Here is a 19191-nt window from a genome sequence, read left to right on the forward strand (position 1 = left end):
GGACAGGACCCAAGGAAATGGCTGCAAAGATACGCCAGAGTCTCCAAATGTGACAGATGAGATAGCATGATGTGTTTGGCAAATTTGTACTTCTACGTAGTTGGCACAGCCCAACAGTGGTGCGAGCACAATGAAAAGCGGCTCAACAGCTGGTATAAATTCCAGGCTGAGCTGGAATCAATAAGCAGCAAGACCACTTAGTGGAAGAACAGTTGCAGACGGGGCCTATTGTCATGGGGAAACAACACACTCTGACATGCAGGATGTTTTCGCCCTGTACAACATTGTGAACCTGATAGGACAGAAGCCAATAGAAACTCATATTTGATGAAATGGGTCACAGAAGACGATGTACTAAGCTCTTCTTGTAAAGCGGGTAACAACAGTAGAATAATACCTCAAGTGGTGCAAGCATTGCGAGGGAATGAAACAGAAAAAAAAAGTCAGATGAAGAAGGTATAACAGACTTCAGAATGTGATCCTATGGCAGTTGTGGAAGGCCTTTGTGACTTCACCTCTCTCATATGCCAGATATTAAGAGAAGAGATACAGCTATGTATGGGGGCCAGAAATGTCAGACAGAGTACACAAAAGATAGTTTCCATGAATTTAACCCCATACATCAGGAGGTAATAAAGAATGTTAAAGATTATGTCTGTCAATCTTTAGCACCAATCTTTGCCACCATTTCAACACACTGTGAAGAATGCACTCTGCTAACTCAGACTTACTCCACAGTCGTCAAATAACAGTCTAGCATATGACCAACAAAGCTACAGCAAACTCTGGCAAGTGCATTGCCTCACAGAACAACAGACTAAACTGATTAATACTTAACTTAATTAACTGCTCATCAGTAGTTGACAATGATGTTACGTACTGCCACTATATGATTGCCTACGCATGCTGCACTACTGTTTTCATGCACGTGAACACATGTGATGTATGTCAGAGTACTGCACTTGCAGCTGCTGACAGTGACAATCAATCCTAATGCTACTTTTTCACTGTTTATATAGAGCAAAATGTGTAAAACATAATCTGCTATTATTAATAGTTTGTACATAAGGAATCTGCAGTACTGTTGTTGAGCATTGTGTGTCAGAAACTAACTCTCTCTCTCTCTCTCTCTCTCTCTCTCTCTCTCTCTCTCACACACACACACACACACACACACACACACACACACACACACACACACACACACACCTTTTTTATGTGAAAAAGGCAAATACAAATACAGAAGAAGAATGTCATATATCGACAACTACCTGAAAGATGAACTGCTACTCTGGCTTCTGTGAAAAATGTCATTTAAGTACATTGAGTATGTCTTTTACAGCATGAAGTTAAGTGTGTGTAAATGCATGCAGCTTACATAGGACAGTAACTGATGTATAAATTGACTTGACATATTGAAATTTATGGAGCTACTTGCACATAAAATTTAAAGCTTAAAAAGACAGTAACATAAAAAATTTATTAAGAAACTTCAACTATGGTACTGTATTGTATTAATTATGTTATCATTAAGTATAAGTAATCGAAACTATTGAATATGAATGTACTTAGAGAAATGAACAACTCCATAATTACATTGTCCATATTTTATCTGTAGTTCAGTGTGGTATTTTGCAGTTAAGCACTTACACTTTCACAGTCAGTTTAAATAGCATGGTACCAACTTTTAACCATGAGAGAATTTAAGGCTGAGAGGGAAATAATATGTACAGAATCTCAAGTTGTTCTTTTTAGTTATTGATTCAGTTTTTACTGTTCATTGTATTTTGTAAATGATGATGTAGGATTCGGTTAGGAGATTAAATTTACTGAGAAGCAAAACAAAGTTTAACACCAGAACTGAATAGCTACAATGTTTTCTTGTATCACCTGCTACTGAACTACTGACGGCCTTGGGAGAGCCAGTCCTGACAAAACTCTGCCATCTGATGAGCAAGATGTATGAGACAGGCGAAACACCCTCAGACTTCAAGAAGAATATAATAATTAGAATCCCAAAGAAAGCAGGCATTGACAGACAACAAAGGAAGTAGGTTACAGTACGCTTGTTCACCCACTTCTTGAATACTGCTCAGCAGTGTGGGATCCGCACCAGATAGGGTTGATAGAGAAGATCCAACGGAGAGCAGTGCGCTTTGTTACAGGATCATTTAGTAATCGCGAAAGCATTACGGAGATGATAGATAAACTACAGTGGAAGACTCTGCAGGAGAGATGCTCAGTAGCTCGGTACGGGCTTTTGTTAAAGTTTCGAGAACATACCTTCACCGAAGTGTCAAGCAGTATATTGCTCCCTCCTATGTATATCTCGCGAAGAGACCATGAGGATAAAATCAGAGAGATTAGAGCCCACACAGAAGCATACCGACAATCCTTCTTTCCACGAACAATACGAGACTGGAATAGAAGGGAGAACCGATAGAGGTACTCAGGGTACCCTCCGCCACACACCGTCAGGTGGCTTGCGGAGTATGGATGTAGATGTAGATGTAGATGTGAAAATTACCGAACTATCAGTTCAATAAGTCACAGCTGCAAAATACTAACGTGAATTCTTTACAGATGAATGGAAAAACTGGTAGAAGCAGACCTCGGGGAAGATCAGTTTGGGTTCTGTAGAAATATGGGAACATCTGAGGCAATCCTGACCCTACGACTTATTTTATAAGCTAGATTAACAAAAGGCAAACCTACGTTTCTAGCATTTGTAGACTTAGAGAAAGCTTTTGACAATGTTGACTGGAATACTCTTTCAAATTCTAAAGGTGCAGGGGTAAAATACAGGGAGCTAAAGGCTATTTACAATTTGTACAGAAACAAGATGGCAGTTATAAGAGTCGAGGGATATGAAAGGGAAGCAGTGGTTGGGAAGGGAGTGAGACAGGGTTGTAACCTCTCCCCGATGTTGTTCAATTTGTAGGTTGATCAAGTAGTAAAGGATACAAAAGAAAAATTCGGAGTTGGTATTAAAATTCATGGAGAACAAATAAAAACTTTGAGGTTCGCCGATGACATAGTAATTCTGTCAGAGACAGCAAAGGACTTGGAGGAGCAGTTGAACAGAATGGATAGTGTCTTGAAAGGAGGGTATAAGATGAATATCAACAAAAGCAAAATGAGGATAATGGAATGTAGTCGAATTAAGTAGGGTGATGCTGAGGGAATTAGATTAGGAAATGAGACACTTAAAGTAGTAAAGGAGTTTTGCTATTTGGGGAGAAAAATAACTGATGATGGTCGAAGTAGAGAGGATATAAAATGTAGACTGGCAATGGCAAGGAAAGCGTTTCTGAAGAAGAGTATAGATATAACTGTCAGGAAGTCATTTCTGAAAGTATTTGTATGGAGTGTAGCCATGTATGGAAGTGAAACATGGACGATAAATAGTTCGGACAAGAAGAGAATAGAAGCTTCCTAAATGTGGTGCTACAGGCGATTGCTGAAGATTAGATGGGTAGATCACATAGCTAATGAGGAGATATTGGATAGAATTGGGGAGAAGAGGAGTTTGTGGCACAACTTGAGTAGAAGAAGGCATTGGTTGATAGGACATGTTCTGAGGCATCAAGGGATCACCAATTTAGTACTGGAGGGCAGCGTGGAGGGTAAAAATCGGAGAGGGAGACAGAGATGAGTACACTAACCAGATTCAGAAGGATGTAGGCTGCAGTAGGTACTGGGAGATGGAGAAGCTTGCACAGGATAGAGTAGCATGGAGAGCTGCATCAAACCAGCCTCTGCTCAATATACAGATTGAATAACATCGGGGAGAAGCCACAACCCTGTCTCACTCCCTTCTCACTGCTTCCCCTTCATGCCCCTAGACTCACGTAACTGCCAACTGGTTTATGTACAAATTGTAAATAGCCTTTTGATCCCTCTATTTAACCCCTGCCACCTTCAGAATTTGAAAGAGAGTATTTCAGTAAACATTGTCAGAAGCTTTCTCTAAGTCTACAAATGCTAGAAAAGTATGTTTGCCTTTTCTTAATCTTTCTTCTAAGATAGTTTTCCCCTGTTAATGGCATATTGACACTCAATCCATCATCACATTTCCAAATCCCAGCAAAGACTAAGAGCACTTCAAAACTTGTGTTCGCTTCTCCACATTACTTTGTACATTCAGTACTACAAGAAAGCACTGTCCAAAATATAACAGACTTTTCTTCAACAATCAGACATATCCCTTCCATCCATCTCTACACCTCAGTCCAGCTTAAGACTGTCTGTATTCATTTGTTGTTCTCTTTCCATATTTCCTACCATACGGGATTATTTTTACATCCATTACATACAAATTACTTCACATGAAATAATACAACAAATTCATGTAATACTTTGATATTTTGATGTGAATTAAAAATAAATAAATAAAAGAAATTAGTTGTGTGTAAATAAATCATCGTTAAAGAAATAATACCATGTAACCAGCAAAATATGAATTTTACAGAAGGGAGAAAAAAACTGTCTAGATGGTGTGATATGTTTCATAGGGACACTCAATTTGTGTTGTAGCATTACAATTAGATTTTGGATCAGACCAGAAAATTACTCTTTAAAAGCATAATTATGGGAGATACGCAGAACTGTCTCAGTATTTATGACAGGATTTGTTATTCATGCGCTATTTGTTTGCCAGTGTATCCTGTAAGACTTACCATTTTTACATTGTTTGTGATGCTGAAAAAGCTAGTAAGAACACCATTTTGGAACATTAACAATTTTTTTATTGAAAGACCTCACAAAAACAACTCCAAATATCCATACTGTTCACACACCGTATGTACGTTTCGTCGAGGAAAAAGTGCCAAATGTCATTGAAATAGCAACAAAGAACTATGCTACACTGCACTGTCACTCTTAAAACCATAACCTCCAAGATAATCATTTGTTAGAGATTTGTCATAATACCAATGACAGTTCTTAGAAAGAACTGCTTTAAGTTGTGAATTATCCCATTTGGCTTTCTTGATGTACAGTCTTTCTTGATGTACAGTCTTTCTTTGTATAGTTTCGGGAAGCAAACTTTTCCACATTTTTTTTCTTGGGTGTCTCGTTACTTCTTTCCACACTCTGTTGAAAGTGCACTTGCAGCAGATAATACCATTTGGATGGTACTGTATCACCCTCAGGTCCATAACCATAGGCTCATTTTTTACTGCTCTTCCAGACCTAAATGAATGATACAGCCACAAACTTTTTCTCAATAGTTGTTGAAAAAGGTAAAATCTAGGTAATGGACTTAAAAAGCGCATGGTTTTTTTCAGGGTTTGACAGCTAGGAAGTGTAACGTCATATCCTTTAAGCTTGTACTCCATGGAACTGTGAACAATCTCTCATTCCACCCGAGTCTGACCTTCCTTCAAAACTTTTGCATAATCAGCACTCTAGTATCAAATGCAAATCTCAAAAGAGAATTTAATAATATCACATTTCTGTTCTGATATGTGCAGCCTTCAGAATACTAAATGACTGGGGGACAGGATTTTCTTTAATCATTTTGGACAGGGTTTCCATTGTACGTCAGCCTGAAGAAGCCAATCCACCTTGTGTTTCATCAAACTAGTATCATACTGCATCTTGACTATGTAAATTATACATTGTAAGTTATGAACAACCAATTTTGTTATTTATAAACTGCACTTGCATGTAAAAGTGGAGCTAGTTTCATGGCCTGCAAGTCTATGGTGTACATTGAGCAAAGCTTCCACTGGGCATCTTTCTTATCTACAGCCCAATTAAAATTACTTGATAGTTGACGCCTGTCACTTGACATTACAGTGTTGCCACGTCTGCTGCTGGCTATTGCTCAGTTGCAGGTGACACACAAGTATGGATGGTCACATCATGAATGCTAAGGTTAACCTACTGCTGCTGAATAAACACCAATGTTTCAGCCACGGCAGCAACAGTAGTTTTATACATTATGACACGGTACCATACCAAGAAAACTTTCATGTCTACTGACTCTGGCTGTGGAAGCCTACACATTTGTATAAGGTTAACCTCTTCAAAAACCAATTACACTTAATGATGCAACCTTCTCCATACTACGTTTAAATGAAGTGTTAGTGGTGATCAGATTATTATGAGGGTTGAGTGCAAGGTGATCCCTCCACCTTCGTAAATCTTAAACAGTTGGCAGCATTGGTATGCGGCAGGTACTGGCTAGTTCCGTAGCCTCTTCTCTAAAGCTCCAGTTGACGGGAAGCCTTAGCATGATATCATTATGTTGTTACAGTGTGACATGTGAAACCCTGCATAGGCGTTGATGTACTGGTGGATTTTGTGTGGCATGACTCCTGTAGTTGATAGTATAACTGGTATGATGTCAACTTTATCCTTATGTCTTTGACTTCCTCAGCCAGTTAGATGTATTTTTCAATTTTTTCTCCTGTTTTCTTTTGTATATTTGTTGTATTGGGTATGGATATTTCAATTAGTTGTGTTAATTTCTTCTTTTTATTGGTATGATGTCAGGTTTGTTATGTGGTTTTGTTTTATCTGTTATAATGGTTCCGTTCCAGTAAAATTTGTATTCATCATTCTCCAGTACATTTTGTGGTGCATATTTGTATGTGGGAGCATATTGTTTTATTAGTTTATGTTATAGGGCAAGTTGTTGATGTGTTAATTTTGCTACATTGTCATGTCTTCTGGGGTATTCTGTATTTGCTAGTATTGTACTAGTATTGTACATCCGCTTGTGATGTGATCTACTGTTTCTACTTCTTGCTTTCAAAGTCTGCATTTATCTTTTGTGGTATTGTGATCTTTAATAATATGCTTGCTGTGATATCTGGTGTTTATTGTTTGATCCTGTATGCAATCATGAATCCTTCCGTCTCACTGTATATATTGCCTTTTCTTAGCCATGTGTTGGATGCGTCTTGATCGATGTGTGGCTGTGTTAGATGATGCAGGTGCTTGCCATGTAGTCTTTTCTTTTTCCAATTTACTTTCTTAGTATCTGTTGATGTTATGTGATCTAAAGGGTTGTAGAAGTGGTTATGAAATTGCAATGATGGAGCCAATGTATTTATATGAGTGATTGCTTTGTGTATTTTGCTGGTTTCTGCTTGTTCTAGAAAGAATTTTCTTAAATTGTCTACCTGTCCATAACGTAGAGGATGTGGGTTTTAAGGGAGACGCGTGTGTGTGTGTGTGTGTGTGTGTGTGTGTGTGTGTGTGTGAGTGTACATCTGTCCTTTTTTTCCCCCAAGGGAAGTCTTTCCGCTCCCGGGATTGGAATGACTCCTTACCCTCTCCCTTAAAACCCACATCCTTTCGTCTTTCCCTCTCCTTCCTGAAGAAGCAACCATCGGTTGCGAAAGCTAGCAATTCTGTGTGTGTGTTTGTGTGTTTTGTTCATGTGCCTGTCTGCCGGCGCTTTCCCACTTGGTAAGTCTTGGAATCTTTGTTTTTAATATATTTTTCCCATGTGGAAGTTTCTTTCTATTTTATTTACATGTCCATAACGTAGGTTTTTTATATCGATAAATCCCCTTCCTCCTTCCTTTCTGCTTAATGTGAATCTGTCTGTTGCTGTTTGTATGTGATGTATTCTATATTTGTGGCATTGTGGTCGTGCAAGTGTATTGAGTGCTTCTAAGTCTGTGTAACTCCATTTCACCACTCCAAATGAGTAGGTCAATATTGGTATAGATAGGTATTTATAGCTTTTGTCTTGTTTCTTGCTGTCAATTCTGTTTTCAGTATTTTTGTTAGTCTTTGTCAATATTTTTCTTTAGTTTTTCTTTAATATTTGTATTATCTATTCCTATTTTTTGTCTGTAGCCTAGATATTTATAGGCATCCATTTTTTCAACGCTTCTATGCAGTCGCTGTGGTTAACCAATATGTAATCTTCTTGTTCAGTGTGTTTTCCCTTGACTATGCTATTTTTCTTACATTTGTCTGTTCCAAAAGCCATATTTATATCATTGCTGAATACTTCTGTTATCTTTAATAATTGGTTGAGTTGTTGTTTTGTTGCTGCCAGTAGTTTTAGATCATCCATGTATAGCAAAGGTGTGATTTTGTCTGGGTATGTTCCAGTAATATTGTATCCATAATTTGTATTATTTAGCATGTTGGATAGTGGGTTCAGAGCAAGGCAGAACCAGAAAGGACTTAATGAGTCTCCTTGGTATATTCCACACTTAATCTGTATTGGCTGTGATGTGATATTATTTGAATTTGTTTGGATATTAAGTGTGGTTTTCCAATTTTTCATTACTATGTTTAGGAACTGTATCAGTTTAGGATCTACTTTGTATATTTCCAATATTTGTAGTAACCATGAGTGGGGTACACTATCAAAAGCTTTTCGGTAATCAATGTATGCGTAGTGTAGTGACCTTTGTTTAGTTTTAGCTTGATATGTCATCTCTGCATCTATTATCAGTTGCTCTTTACATCCTCGTGCTCCTTTGCAACAGCCTTTTTGTTCTTCAATTATATTTTTGTTCTGTGTTGTATGTGTCATTAATTTCTGTGTAATGACTGAAGTTAATATTTTGTATATTGTTGGTAGGCATTTTATGGGGCGGTATTTAGCTGGGTTTGCTATGTCGGCTTAATCTTTAGGTTTCATATAAGTTATTCCATGTGTAAGTGTATCAGGGAATGTGTATGGGTCTGCAATGTAACTGTTAAATAATTTATTAAAAACAAAGATTCCAAGACTTACCGAGCGGGAAAGTGCCGGTAGACAGGCACAATAAAAAAAACACACACACAAAATTTCGAGCTTTCGCAACCGGCGGTTGCTTCGCCAGGAAAGAGGGAAGGAGAAGAAAAGATGAAAGGATGTGGGTTTTAAGGGAGAGGGTAAGGAGTCATTCCAGTCCCGGTAGTGGAAAGACTTACCTTAGGGTGAAAAAGGACAGGTATATACGCGCGCGCGCGCGCGCGCACCCCCCCCCCCCCCCCACGCACACACACACACACACACACACACACACACACACACACACACACGTGTGTGTGTGTGTGTGTGTGTGTGTGTGTGTGTGTGTGTGTGTGTGTGTGTGTGTGTGTGTGCGCGCGAGTGTACACCTGTCCTTTTTTTCCCCTAAGGGAAGTCTTTCCGCTCCCGGGATTGGAATGACACCTTACCCTCTCCCTTAAAACCCACATCCTTTCATTTTTCCCTCTCCTTCCCTCTCCTTCCCTCTTTCCTGACGAAGCAACTGCCAGTTGCGAAAGCTCGTAATTCTGTGTGTGTTTTTGTGTGTTTTGTTCATGTGCCTGTCTGCCGGCGCTTTCCCGCTTGGTAAGTCTTGGAATCTTTGTTTTTAATATGTTAAATAATTTAGTTAGATGTGAATGTGTTGACGTGAACTTCTTTAGCCAGAAATTTGCCGTTTTATCTTTTGCAGGGGCTTTCCAATTGTGAGTAGAATTAATTGCTCGGGTGACTTCATGTTGCAAAATTATCACTTAAGGCATTTGTGGTATCATCTTGTATGTGTCTGTTTCTGCTTGTATCCACCATGCATGCCTGTTATGTTGTACCGGGTTTGACCATATGTTGCTCCAGAAGTGTTCCATGTCTGTAATGTTTGGTGGAGTGTCTATTTTAATGTGTGTGTTATCTGTTGTCTGGTAAAATTTCTTTTGGTTTGTGTTGAATGTTTGGTTTTGTTTCCTTCTATTTTCGCTTTTTTTGTATCTTCTAAGTCGTTTGGCCAATGCTTGTAATTTCTGCTTCTTTTCATCTAATTGCTCTATATTGCTCTATCGCTTCTTGTTGTGAGATTTTACCTAACCTTTTTTTTTTTTTTTTTTTTTTTTTTCTGACATTTGATGTCTTATAAATTGTGTTAGCTGTCCAATGTCTTTTCTCAGTTTTTCTATTCTGATCTGTAGCCTGTGTTGCCATGCTGGTTTTGTGGGTTTCTTCTGTGTGTTGGTTGTTTCTGATCTCTGCCTAGTGTGTGTATTTAGTGTAGTGAGTGCTCCTATATAAACCAGTAGTTGTAACTCTTCCATAGTTGTGTTTTCATTTATTTTGTTGTGTATGATTGTGTTGATAGTTTTTATTGTTGTTTCGACTTGTGGGTTATTTGGCGGTCTATGCAAGAATGGTCTAATGTCTGTATTTGTGTCTTTGTATTCTATGTGTGTCAGCTGAAATTTTTCTTCTATATCTAACATGTGTGTCACTTCGTGTTCTATTTGTACTTGTTCTGGTGGCAGTCGTAAGATTTCGTTTTCCTCTGATTGTTTAATTGATGCGTGTTGTTCTTTGTATGTTTGCTCTGGGATGTGTGCGTCCATTACTGTATTTTCTTCTTCTTCTGATTGCACATTATTTTGTTCCAGTATTTGTTGTACTTGTTGTTTGATGTTTTCTAATTCTGACTGGGGTATCCTGTTATTTTTGATTATTACACGGATCTGATGAGCTACTCATTGTTCTGTTAAAAATTTTAATTCTGGGTATCTGGTAATAAATGTTGTGTTGGTTGCTAGGTTTGTTGCTTGGTAATAACAGAACATGAGGTGTTGATTAACTTCATCTGACCATCTCATCCTCTGTCTTTGTTTTCCTTCTAGGGTGGTTGCAGGAAGCATATCCTGCAAAACACCTCTATTTGGATTTAAATCATTTTCCAGTTGGCTAGCAGTGTTGTTACCATTGTGGGCGGGCATAGGGTTCAAGTGTCGTCCCCGACCATGACGGCGCTTGTCCGAGGCTTCTTTAGTTGTGTCCTGAACCAACTAATCACACTAAAAGGGGGGTTTAGCCCTATTAGTGGTTTGTTCTTTTCGTCGCCTTTTACGACTGGCAGAACATACCGGAGGCCTATTCTTTTCCCGGGCCTATTATTATTATTATTATTATTATTATTATTATTAATATTATTATTAATATTATTATTTCATCATCATCGGGAGGCCAGTAAAGGGTCCTAGCATTCTTCAAAGTGCTTGTGGTGTGAGCTATGGCGTGGATTCTTGCTTTATCGTGTTAAAATATGCCATTTTGTACTCTGATCATGAAGGATATTGGTATGACAACATGGTTTTTCCTTCTTGCCACATAATGGTGAGCATCCAGCCTACCTCCATGAGTTAACAAGTAAAACCTGTTATAATCACTAGCTTTCCGCACTGTGATTACTTGAGTTGATGGGGTATACATCTAAGGGATTGATGTTTCCCAAGGCATTTCACCAAGTCATCTATGGTCTCATTAATGTCGGCCTGACTGCCAGCAAAAGTAGTGAGATATATCACTGAGTACAACATAATGCTACCCAATGTCCTTGTTTCTACACCAAAAATATCTGTTGTCCGTGATACAGTGACAGCAGTAGGTGATGCTTGGCAGCTGAAGATGTCAAGCCAACTTCCCGACAGTTCATGTTGATCTTGCTGTTACATCTGCCATGATTTCAGTTGTCTTCTGACTACCGTATTTACTCGAATATAAGGCGCACATGAAAAATGAGACTCGAAATCAAGGAAAAAAGAATTTGCCGAATCTAAGCCGCACCTGAAATTTGAGACTTGAAATTCAAGGGGAAAGAAAAGTTTTAGATCGCACCTCCAAATTGAAACAAAGTTGGTCCATTGGAATATGAGACACAATTTAGGTCAAATTAATGATGATACAGTTACAGTATTTTGGTTCGAGTCGTAAGCTTAGCAGTTAAGCTTTACCAAGCGTCAGGCTCTCCGTCCGTATTCATACGGGTACCCTTCCTTTTTCCCGTGCTTTGTCTTGTTTGAATTGATTGCTTATTTTTCTTTGATCTAATAAGTGCCGTTCTTTTTGTTATAGGTGTTTACGTCACTCTAAGCTGAAAATGCATTATTGTACTTTGTCATGCATTGTTTGTCACATTTTGATAATGTTTACAGCCTGTCGCCGCTCGCGGCATGGCTTGCAATTGTGCGCGCTACCGCCGCTTACAATTTAAAAAAAGAGAGAGAGAGATATCGTCTAATTAGCGAAACAATGGCAAGAAACTGCTATTTGTTGTTACTTACACTGCTGCTTTGTTTGATAATGATCAACAAGAGCTAAATAATAGACTGTGTATGATAGAAGATTTTCTGATCAAGAGTTTAGCGAAAAATTTTCTCCATTTGAAAATATTTGCAGGCGCCTCTTTAGTACACTACATTCTGCACAGAAATTAGTCTTCTTAGATTTAAAAATCTAGTCAATTGCAGTGCTTCATTTCTGACTGTATCACTATTAGGCATAAGAGTAATACAGATATAAACGTAAAATGATATGTATATTCTTCCGTGTTTGCTGTTGTCCCACTCTAGTTTCGTAGTTTATTAGGCAGACAGGATTTAAATAAGTTAGCAGCAATCACGAAATAATACATGGCAAAATGTTTTTATTCGTATTACTCTCATGATGAAGAGAATACTGCATGTGATTCTCAATGCAAAAAATTCCTATTAGCAACCATCTCTTCTCACAGGTAGGAAAAAATTCAGAACGTAGAGTTGACAAACATCCCAGTCTTGCGAGTCGGATTTTCGTATTACATTGAAATGCTGCTACATTCAAAGCTCGTCTTCCACCTTTTTTTTTAAAAAAAAAAATTCGTTTACTGACACAGAGGTTTTGGCGCCAGTATTTATCATTCTGCCTGCTAAACATGCTTGTGTAGCGCTACATGTGTTGGACGACAGAAGTTAGTTGTGGCGGCACCTACCAACATTTTTCAGAACTGCCACTTACTTTGCACTCGATTCTAAGCCGCAGGCAGTTTTTTGGATTACAAAAACTGGAAAAAAGTGCGGCTCAGTTTCGAGTAAATACGGTATTTGTCAGAGCCAGTCAGTCAGTCCTACGATCTTCTCATGGGATCTTCTACAAAAACCCGTGACTTCTTGTAACCGTGTTGTCCTGAGTCAATCGTATAACATCTCATTGCACCACACGCAACTGTCTGTGCAGTCTGTCTGTATGATTCTCCCATGTCCTTCATGCCAGTGGCTCACACATTTTCAGTCTGAAAGATAACGCTCAACTGCATGTGCACGTTCTCAGTGTGTACAGTGTTATGATCTACACCTGAAAAGTTGCAGCGAGGCCCCACATATCCAATAGCATTACATATGCACATTCCACATTCATAGTGAAAATAAGGATGACATTTTCCTCACTGTGTCTTACAGATAATGAAATACTGGAATATTAGTTGCAATATATATTCCAGCCAAAATTTAATATCTCATAGATTAAGCACTTCTGGTTTCAGGTCATTGTTTTTTCTCCTGTTACTCTGTATTCATTATTTCCTTGATGGAGAGGAACTAATTCAGAGTTCTTACCATGGGTATTTCTGCAGGTTACTTACACCATAACATTTTCCCTTTCTGCCTTCAAAGGAGAAATGTTCCCACCAGTATTTAATGTGTCTGATTTATTTATTTAGTCCTCTCACTGAATGTCGTGGTATTGATGCTCTGGTCTATAGTGTCTCTCTCCAGTCTGCAGGAGAAAGACAAATGTATGACGCACACATTCTGTCACTCAGTTAGCCACTTCCTTTGTGTATTCCTTACACTAAAAGAAGGTGGTTCTACAGATCTCCACATTACAGTGCACATGTGAGACTGTCGCAGAATAATCTTAGCCCTTGGTTTAGTCCTCCATAGCTCCCAAAGCCAGAGGACCATGATTGGTTCTTAGAATGGTGCTGCAAATAGTGAGCTTGCTGTTAGCTTTAAACACATTGGATGGTCCTACCAAAACTTTAAATAATTATGATACATTAATGAATTAATTCTCTCACCATCTAACAGAAGGGTAAAAATTATGAAATATTGAATTCTCACAAGAGGAGGCTATGCTGAATGACCTGATTACGATGCTATTTAATGCACTGGTTTGGGACAGTTCAAAATTAACTCTTGTAAAAGGCTTCAGGTCACTACACCATAATTTTTTTAAAACTAGATAATTGTAAATAGTCTTCACGGGTTTTCCACTGGATCACATTGTGCAAATTCCACAATATATCCTCGGAGCAACTGTCCAACATCTTCAGGTGGTTCAACCTTGCTCATGGCTCTATATGACTGACAGTATCTGCACACCAATGCCCCGTTTCTAAAACATGCGTGTGAAAAATGCGCATGCAGAGTGATTTGCCATATTCAAACTCCCTCTGCTGAAAATCGTAGAGTGGATCTCCCATGCGTGCATGCGCTGAACACTGCATTTGTCAACAGTGCGGCCAGACGTTACTCACCAACGGCCGTACTAGGCCAGTGTTATGATGGGCCTGTTATCGAAGAATCTTGATTTTTTACATTGTGCTTTAATAGCAGCCAATACTGGGTTCCAGGCTGTGCTCAGTTGAAATCCCGTATCCTTGATGAGATTATCGGCTGTACAAATATGTATTGCTTCCTTAATGATGCAGTCCCAGAAAGATTATGCCTGGGATAAAACTTCTGTCTTTTCATAAATCATTCAGTGTCCTGTATCCAGGCAGTGTTCTGCAATTTCCAACTTTTCTGGTTGATGAAGGCATGTATGACGCTGATGTTCATCGCAGCGTTCTTGTACTGTACGGCATGTCTGGCCTATATAAGCTGCCCCACACCCACACTGACAAGGAATCTTATACACACCACATTTCCTCAGTCCGAGGTCTTCCTTAACCGAACCCAAAACGAAAAACCAGTTGGGTTCAGTTAAGGATGACCTTGGACTGAGGAAATGTGGTGTGTACAAGATTCCTTGTCAGTGTGGGGCAGCATATATAGGCCAAGACATGCCGTACAGTACAAGAATGCTGCAATAAACATTAGCGTCATACACACCTTCAACAGGAAAAGTCGGCAACTGCGGAACACTGCCTGAATACAGTACATCGGATGATTTATGAAAAGACAGAAGTTTTATCCCAGGCATCATCTTTCTGGGATCGCTCCATTAAGGAAGCAATACATATCCCTACTGCCGATAATCTCATCAATAAGGATACGGGATTTCAACTGTGCACAGCCTGTAACCCTGCATTCATCGCTATCAAATCACAACGTGAAAATCAAGATTGTTCGATAACAGGCCCATCATAACACTGGCCTAGTACGGCCGTTGATGAGTAACGTCTGGCCGCACTGTTGACAAACGCAGCGTACAGCACACATGCGGGAGAGCCGCTCTGCAATCTTTGACAGAGGAAGTTGGAATATGGCAAATAACTGCACATGCGCAATGTCTGTGGCTGTGCATTCTTTACATGTGTGTTCTAACAAAGGGGCGTCGGTGTGCAGGTACCGTCAGTCGTACCTAGCCACGCGCAAGGTTGAACCACGTGAAGATGTCGGACAGTTGCTCCGAGGAAATATTGTGGAATTTGCACAGCGTGATCCAGCGGCAAACCCGTGAAGACTATTTACAATACATCCACCAGGAAAGCTTGAAGAGTCACAACTAGAGAATTGTTTACACTACTATACAGGCAGTCTCATACTGAACTTCCCTCTTGACAGTGCTTTGGATGAGAGAAACGAAAAAGCATTCAAAATATACAAGTCTTACACACCATGCACTATGAATAAGACAGTTTGGTGTATGCAGATTTATTTCCCTTAATAGTTGCCAGAAATGCAATTTGGATTATATTCATGAGAGTGCTTCCACTCGTGATTCATTAATAAGACACTATCTGCATAATAAAAAGTGATATGCATTACAATTGTCTTTAGTTGCGTATTGCATTGTTCTTATTTATATTATTATTTTGTCCTGTAATTATTGTTCATAGTAAAGTTAATCTTAATCAAACAATCAGAAGCCCAAATTGGAATTTCAACCATATTATGAATAGGACATTGCTACTCTCTATAAAGGTAACACATCAAGTTGCAAACGGGTACAACAAAAAGATGATTGCACATTGAGCTTTCAGGCGAAGCTGCCTTCAGAAAAGAAAAAAAAATACACATTTGCACAATTGGTTGAAGACTCGGTGTATGACAGCCTTTTTGTTGAGCCTGTCCACAACTCGCATCTCGTTTCTATGGTCAATGACAATCCATCTTATTCATAATAAAGTTAATCGTAGGTTTTATTAAATATTTTAAATTACCAACAAGAAATTAAAAAGTTGCTGTAAGTGCCATATTTTATGTTGTCAAGTATAAACCAATATAATTACACACAGTGTTGGAAGACTAATAGGAGAATGCAGTGAGAGTATGTATGACACAAGAACAAATTAAATATCAGTGACACTGTAGGAGTGCAAAGCTACATTTCTAAAATTGTGAACTACAAAGAATGAAAACAAAACAAAATGCACTTGGGCAGAAAGTCAGTGGTGAAAGTTTGCCAATGTACACATCCATAAATGTTTTCTAATCTCACTTCTTTCCTAACACAGCGTTTCCAAACTCAGCTATTTGAGAGATGGTCATTTTCTCTGATTTCATGACATACTTGTATTTTATGTGTGTGTGATTCCAGTCTGTCCCATAAAACATCGTGGGCAGTAAATTTAATGGCGAAAATACATAATAAAAATGACTTTCAGTTCATGACGTGCACATGCTTGTGTGTCTGCATTTGGTTGGTTCAACAATTACCAAGTAGATATTCCTCCTTTTCAAATTACTGTCAACTTGTCAGTGTTTTTATGTATCTGTTGTATAGTATTCACCATATTCTAAAGACACCATCAAAGAACCTACCAGTTCTTTTGTCACACATTTCTGTCACAACAGGCAGCCATATCATTTGTGAGAAACAAGACAGTCAGGCTAACACTTTATTTAAAGTAAGGAATTTTGCTTCACATCATATTTTTTTATTTACATGAGCATTGCCTAACCATTAGATTAAGTGGAGAAAATGTCTGTTGTGAATGTTTTACGTTTTTTTTAAAATTATTATCCATTAGTCTACAAGAGTTTTGTTGTTCAGTATAGTGAATGTCATTGGTGCAAGTCCAGCTCTCACGTTTCTGTTGACACTGTTTTCTTACATTGCAGATTTACCATCACTGGCTATCGATTTAATCATTCTGGCACTATTGGATGAGCAGTCCAGCACACCTGAAAGGAACTTTGTTAACTACATGCCTGCAGCAATGTGGGCAAATGAGTGTCGCGCTCCTGTTCTTGCCCTGGATCCACCAGCTGGAGGGACAGCATTTGTTGACACTAAATTCTCATTGCTTCCATTTTTGCCACTTGCTCATAGTTCAAATAATGGAAAGCTTTATCTTTGTAACCTAGGATGTCCACAACAGGTCTTTGAGGAAATTGGTATCAAATACACGTCACCTTTTGGACCAAAGTTTGTGATACCCCTTCATGTGAATGATACATGAACTTCATGCTTCTTTTCAGTTGATACTACTACTCTCTGATGAAGACAAAGCATTGATCAGGTTTTGTGGCATTTTTGAAGAGAAAAGGTGTTATCAAACACTGGCAGACTGTGATTTAAATAAGATTACTCTAAAATCTACACATTTCCATGGGTCCACTTAATCAAAAGGAAGATAAAATAATTTCAGATGTGGAGAGAAGTGTGTGGGGATACCAGTCATTGGAGAAATGTGTATCTTTGCATCAAATAAATTTTAAATTGTAATTTTGAATGTTGTGTGATATATTTTTTGTAACTGATAATCAAAGAGAGAGCCTTAGTAATGTACTCTACAAGTGCAGCATTTAAACAGTTGTTTATTTCATATCAAACTGAAATTACTTTGCCATTTGTGTTTTTATTGAAATGAATAGGAAGTTGCATGCAGATCTTTCATTTTTCAAGGAATAACTCTAACTGAAATTGCAACAGAAAAATGTCACTGTTGAATGGCTAGACGGCAATAACAATTATAAAGTTGTGTACACTAACACACAAGTTGACAAATGCAAGCCAAATCCATTTCGTAATTGGTTTCAATCAGGCCCACAGAAGTAGTGTGTGTGGGTGAGAGAGCACAAGGTACTCACATTATACTACATCCCGAATGCATTTTCAGATAGTTCTGCGGTCAATAATCAGAAGTATTTTTGGATAGACATTTTAAAACATGCTTGTTAATAGTATGTGTGAATACTAAATTTCAAACACTCAAATGATCTACCTCTGAACAAAGATTGCAAAGTTACTCCTAATTTTCTTGTCTCTTGGAATTGGGTATCTCACTGCCATGTTTTGTTTTTATATTCCTTCATGTATTAATGTTAGTAAATCAGTTTCATGCATTGTGGACATACTAGAAACTGCAACTGCTAAAATTGAAGACAATTTATAATGAGTAAGTTCCCTCCCCCCATGAACCATGGACCTTGCCATTGGGAGGGAGGCTTGCATGCCTCAGCGATACAAATGGCCGTACCGTACGTGCAACCACAATGGAGGGGTATCTGTTGAGAGGCCAGATAAACATGTGGTTCCTGAAGAGGGGCAGCAGCCTTTTCAGTAGTTGCAGGGGCAACAGTCTGGACGATTGACTGATCTGGCCTTGTAACAATATGATTAAATGATGATCGCGTCCTCTTGGGTAAAATATTCTGGAGGTAAAATAGTCCCCCATTCGGATCTCCGGGCGGGGATTACTCAAGAGGATGTCGTTATCAGGAGAAAGAAAACTGGCGTTCTACGGATGGGAGTGTGGAATATCAGATCCCTTAATCAGACAGGTAGATTAGAAAATTTAAAGAGGGCAATGGATAGGTTAAAGTTAGATATAGTGGGAATTAGTGAAGTTCGGTGGCAGGAGGAATAAGACTTTTGGTCAAGTGAATACAGGGTTATAAATACAAAATCAAATAGGGGTAATGCAGGAGTAGGTTTAATAATGAATAAAAAAAAAATAGGAGTGCGGGTAAGCTACTACAAACAGCATAGTGAATGCATTATTGTTGTTGTTGTGGTCTTCAGTCCTGAGACTGGTTTGATGCCGCTCTCCATGCTACTCTATCCTGTGCAAGCTTCTTCATCTCCCAGTACCTACTGCAACCTACATGCTTCTGAATCTGCTTAGTGTATTCATCTCTTGGTCTCCCTCTACGATTTTTACCCTCCACACTGCCCTCCAATACTAAATTGGTAATCCCTTGATGCCTCAGAACATGCCCTACCAACCGATCCCTTCTTCTGGTCAAGTTGTGCCACAAACTTCTCTTCTCCCCAATCCTATTCAATACTTCCTCATTAGG

The 19191-nt window shown here is 38.7% G+C and overlaps 1 protein-coding gene across 4 annotated transcripts in view; it reads left to right on the forward strand.

The window, feature by feature from the left end:
- The window catches only part of LOC126272484 (enhancer of mRNA-decapping protein 3), a 90667-nt gene extending 73046 nt beyond the window's left edge, over positions 1-17621 (forward strand). For all 4 annotated transcript variants that reach the window (XM_049975369.1, XM_049975368.1, XM_049975370.1 and 1 more), the window contains exon 8: positions 17008-17621. In XM_049975369.1, the coding sequence (XP_049831326.1) occupies positions 17008-17348 (341 nt within the window). In that variant the 3' untranslated portion in view covers positions 17349-17621. The remainder of the gene's footprint in view (positions 1-17007) is intronic.
- The last annotated feature ends 1570 nt before the right edge of the window (positions 17622-19191 follow it).

Source organism: Schistocerca gregaria, chromosome 5 (assembly GCF_023897955.1).
Source record: "Schistocerca gregaria isolate iqSchGreg1 chromosome 5, iqSchGreg1.2, whole genome shotgun sequence".
In the NCBI taxonomy this organism is placed as follows: Eukaryota; Metazoa; Arthropoda; class Insecta; order Orthoptera; family Acrididae; genus Schistocerca; species Schistocerca gregaria.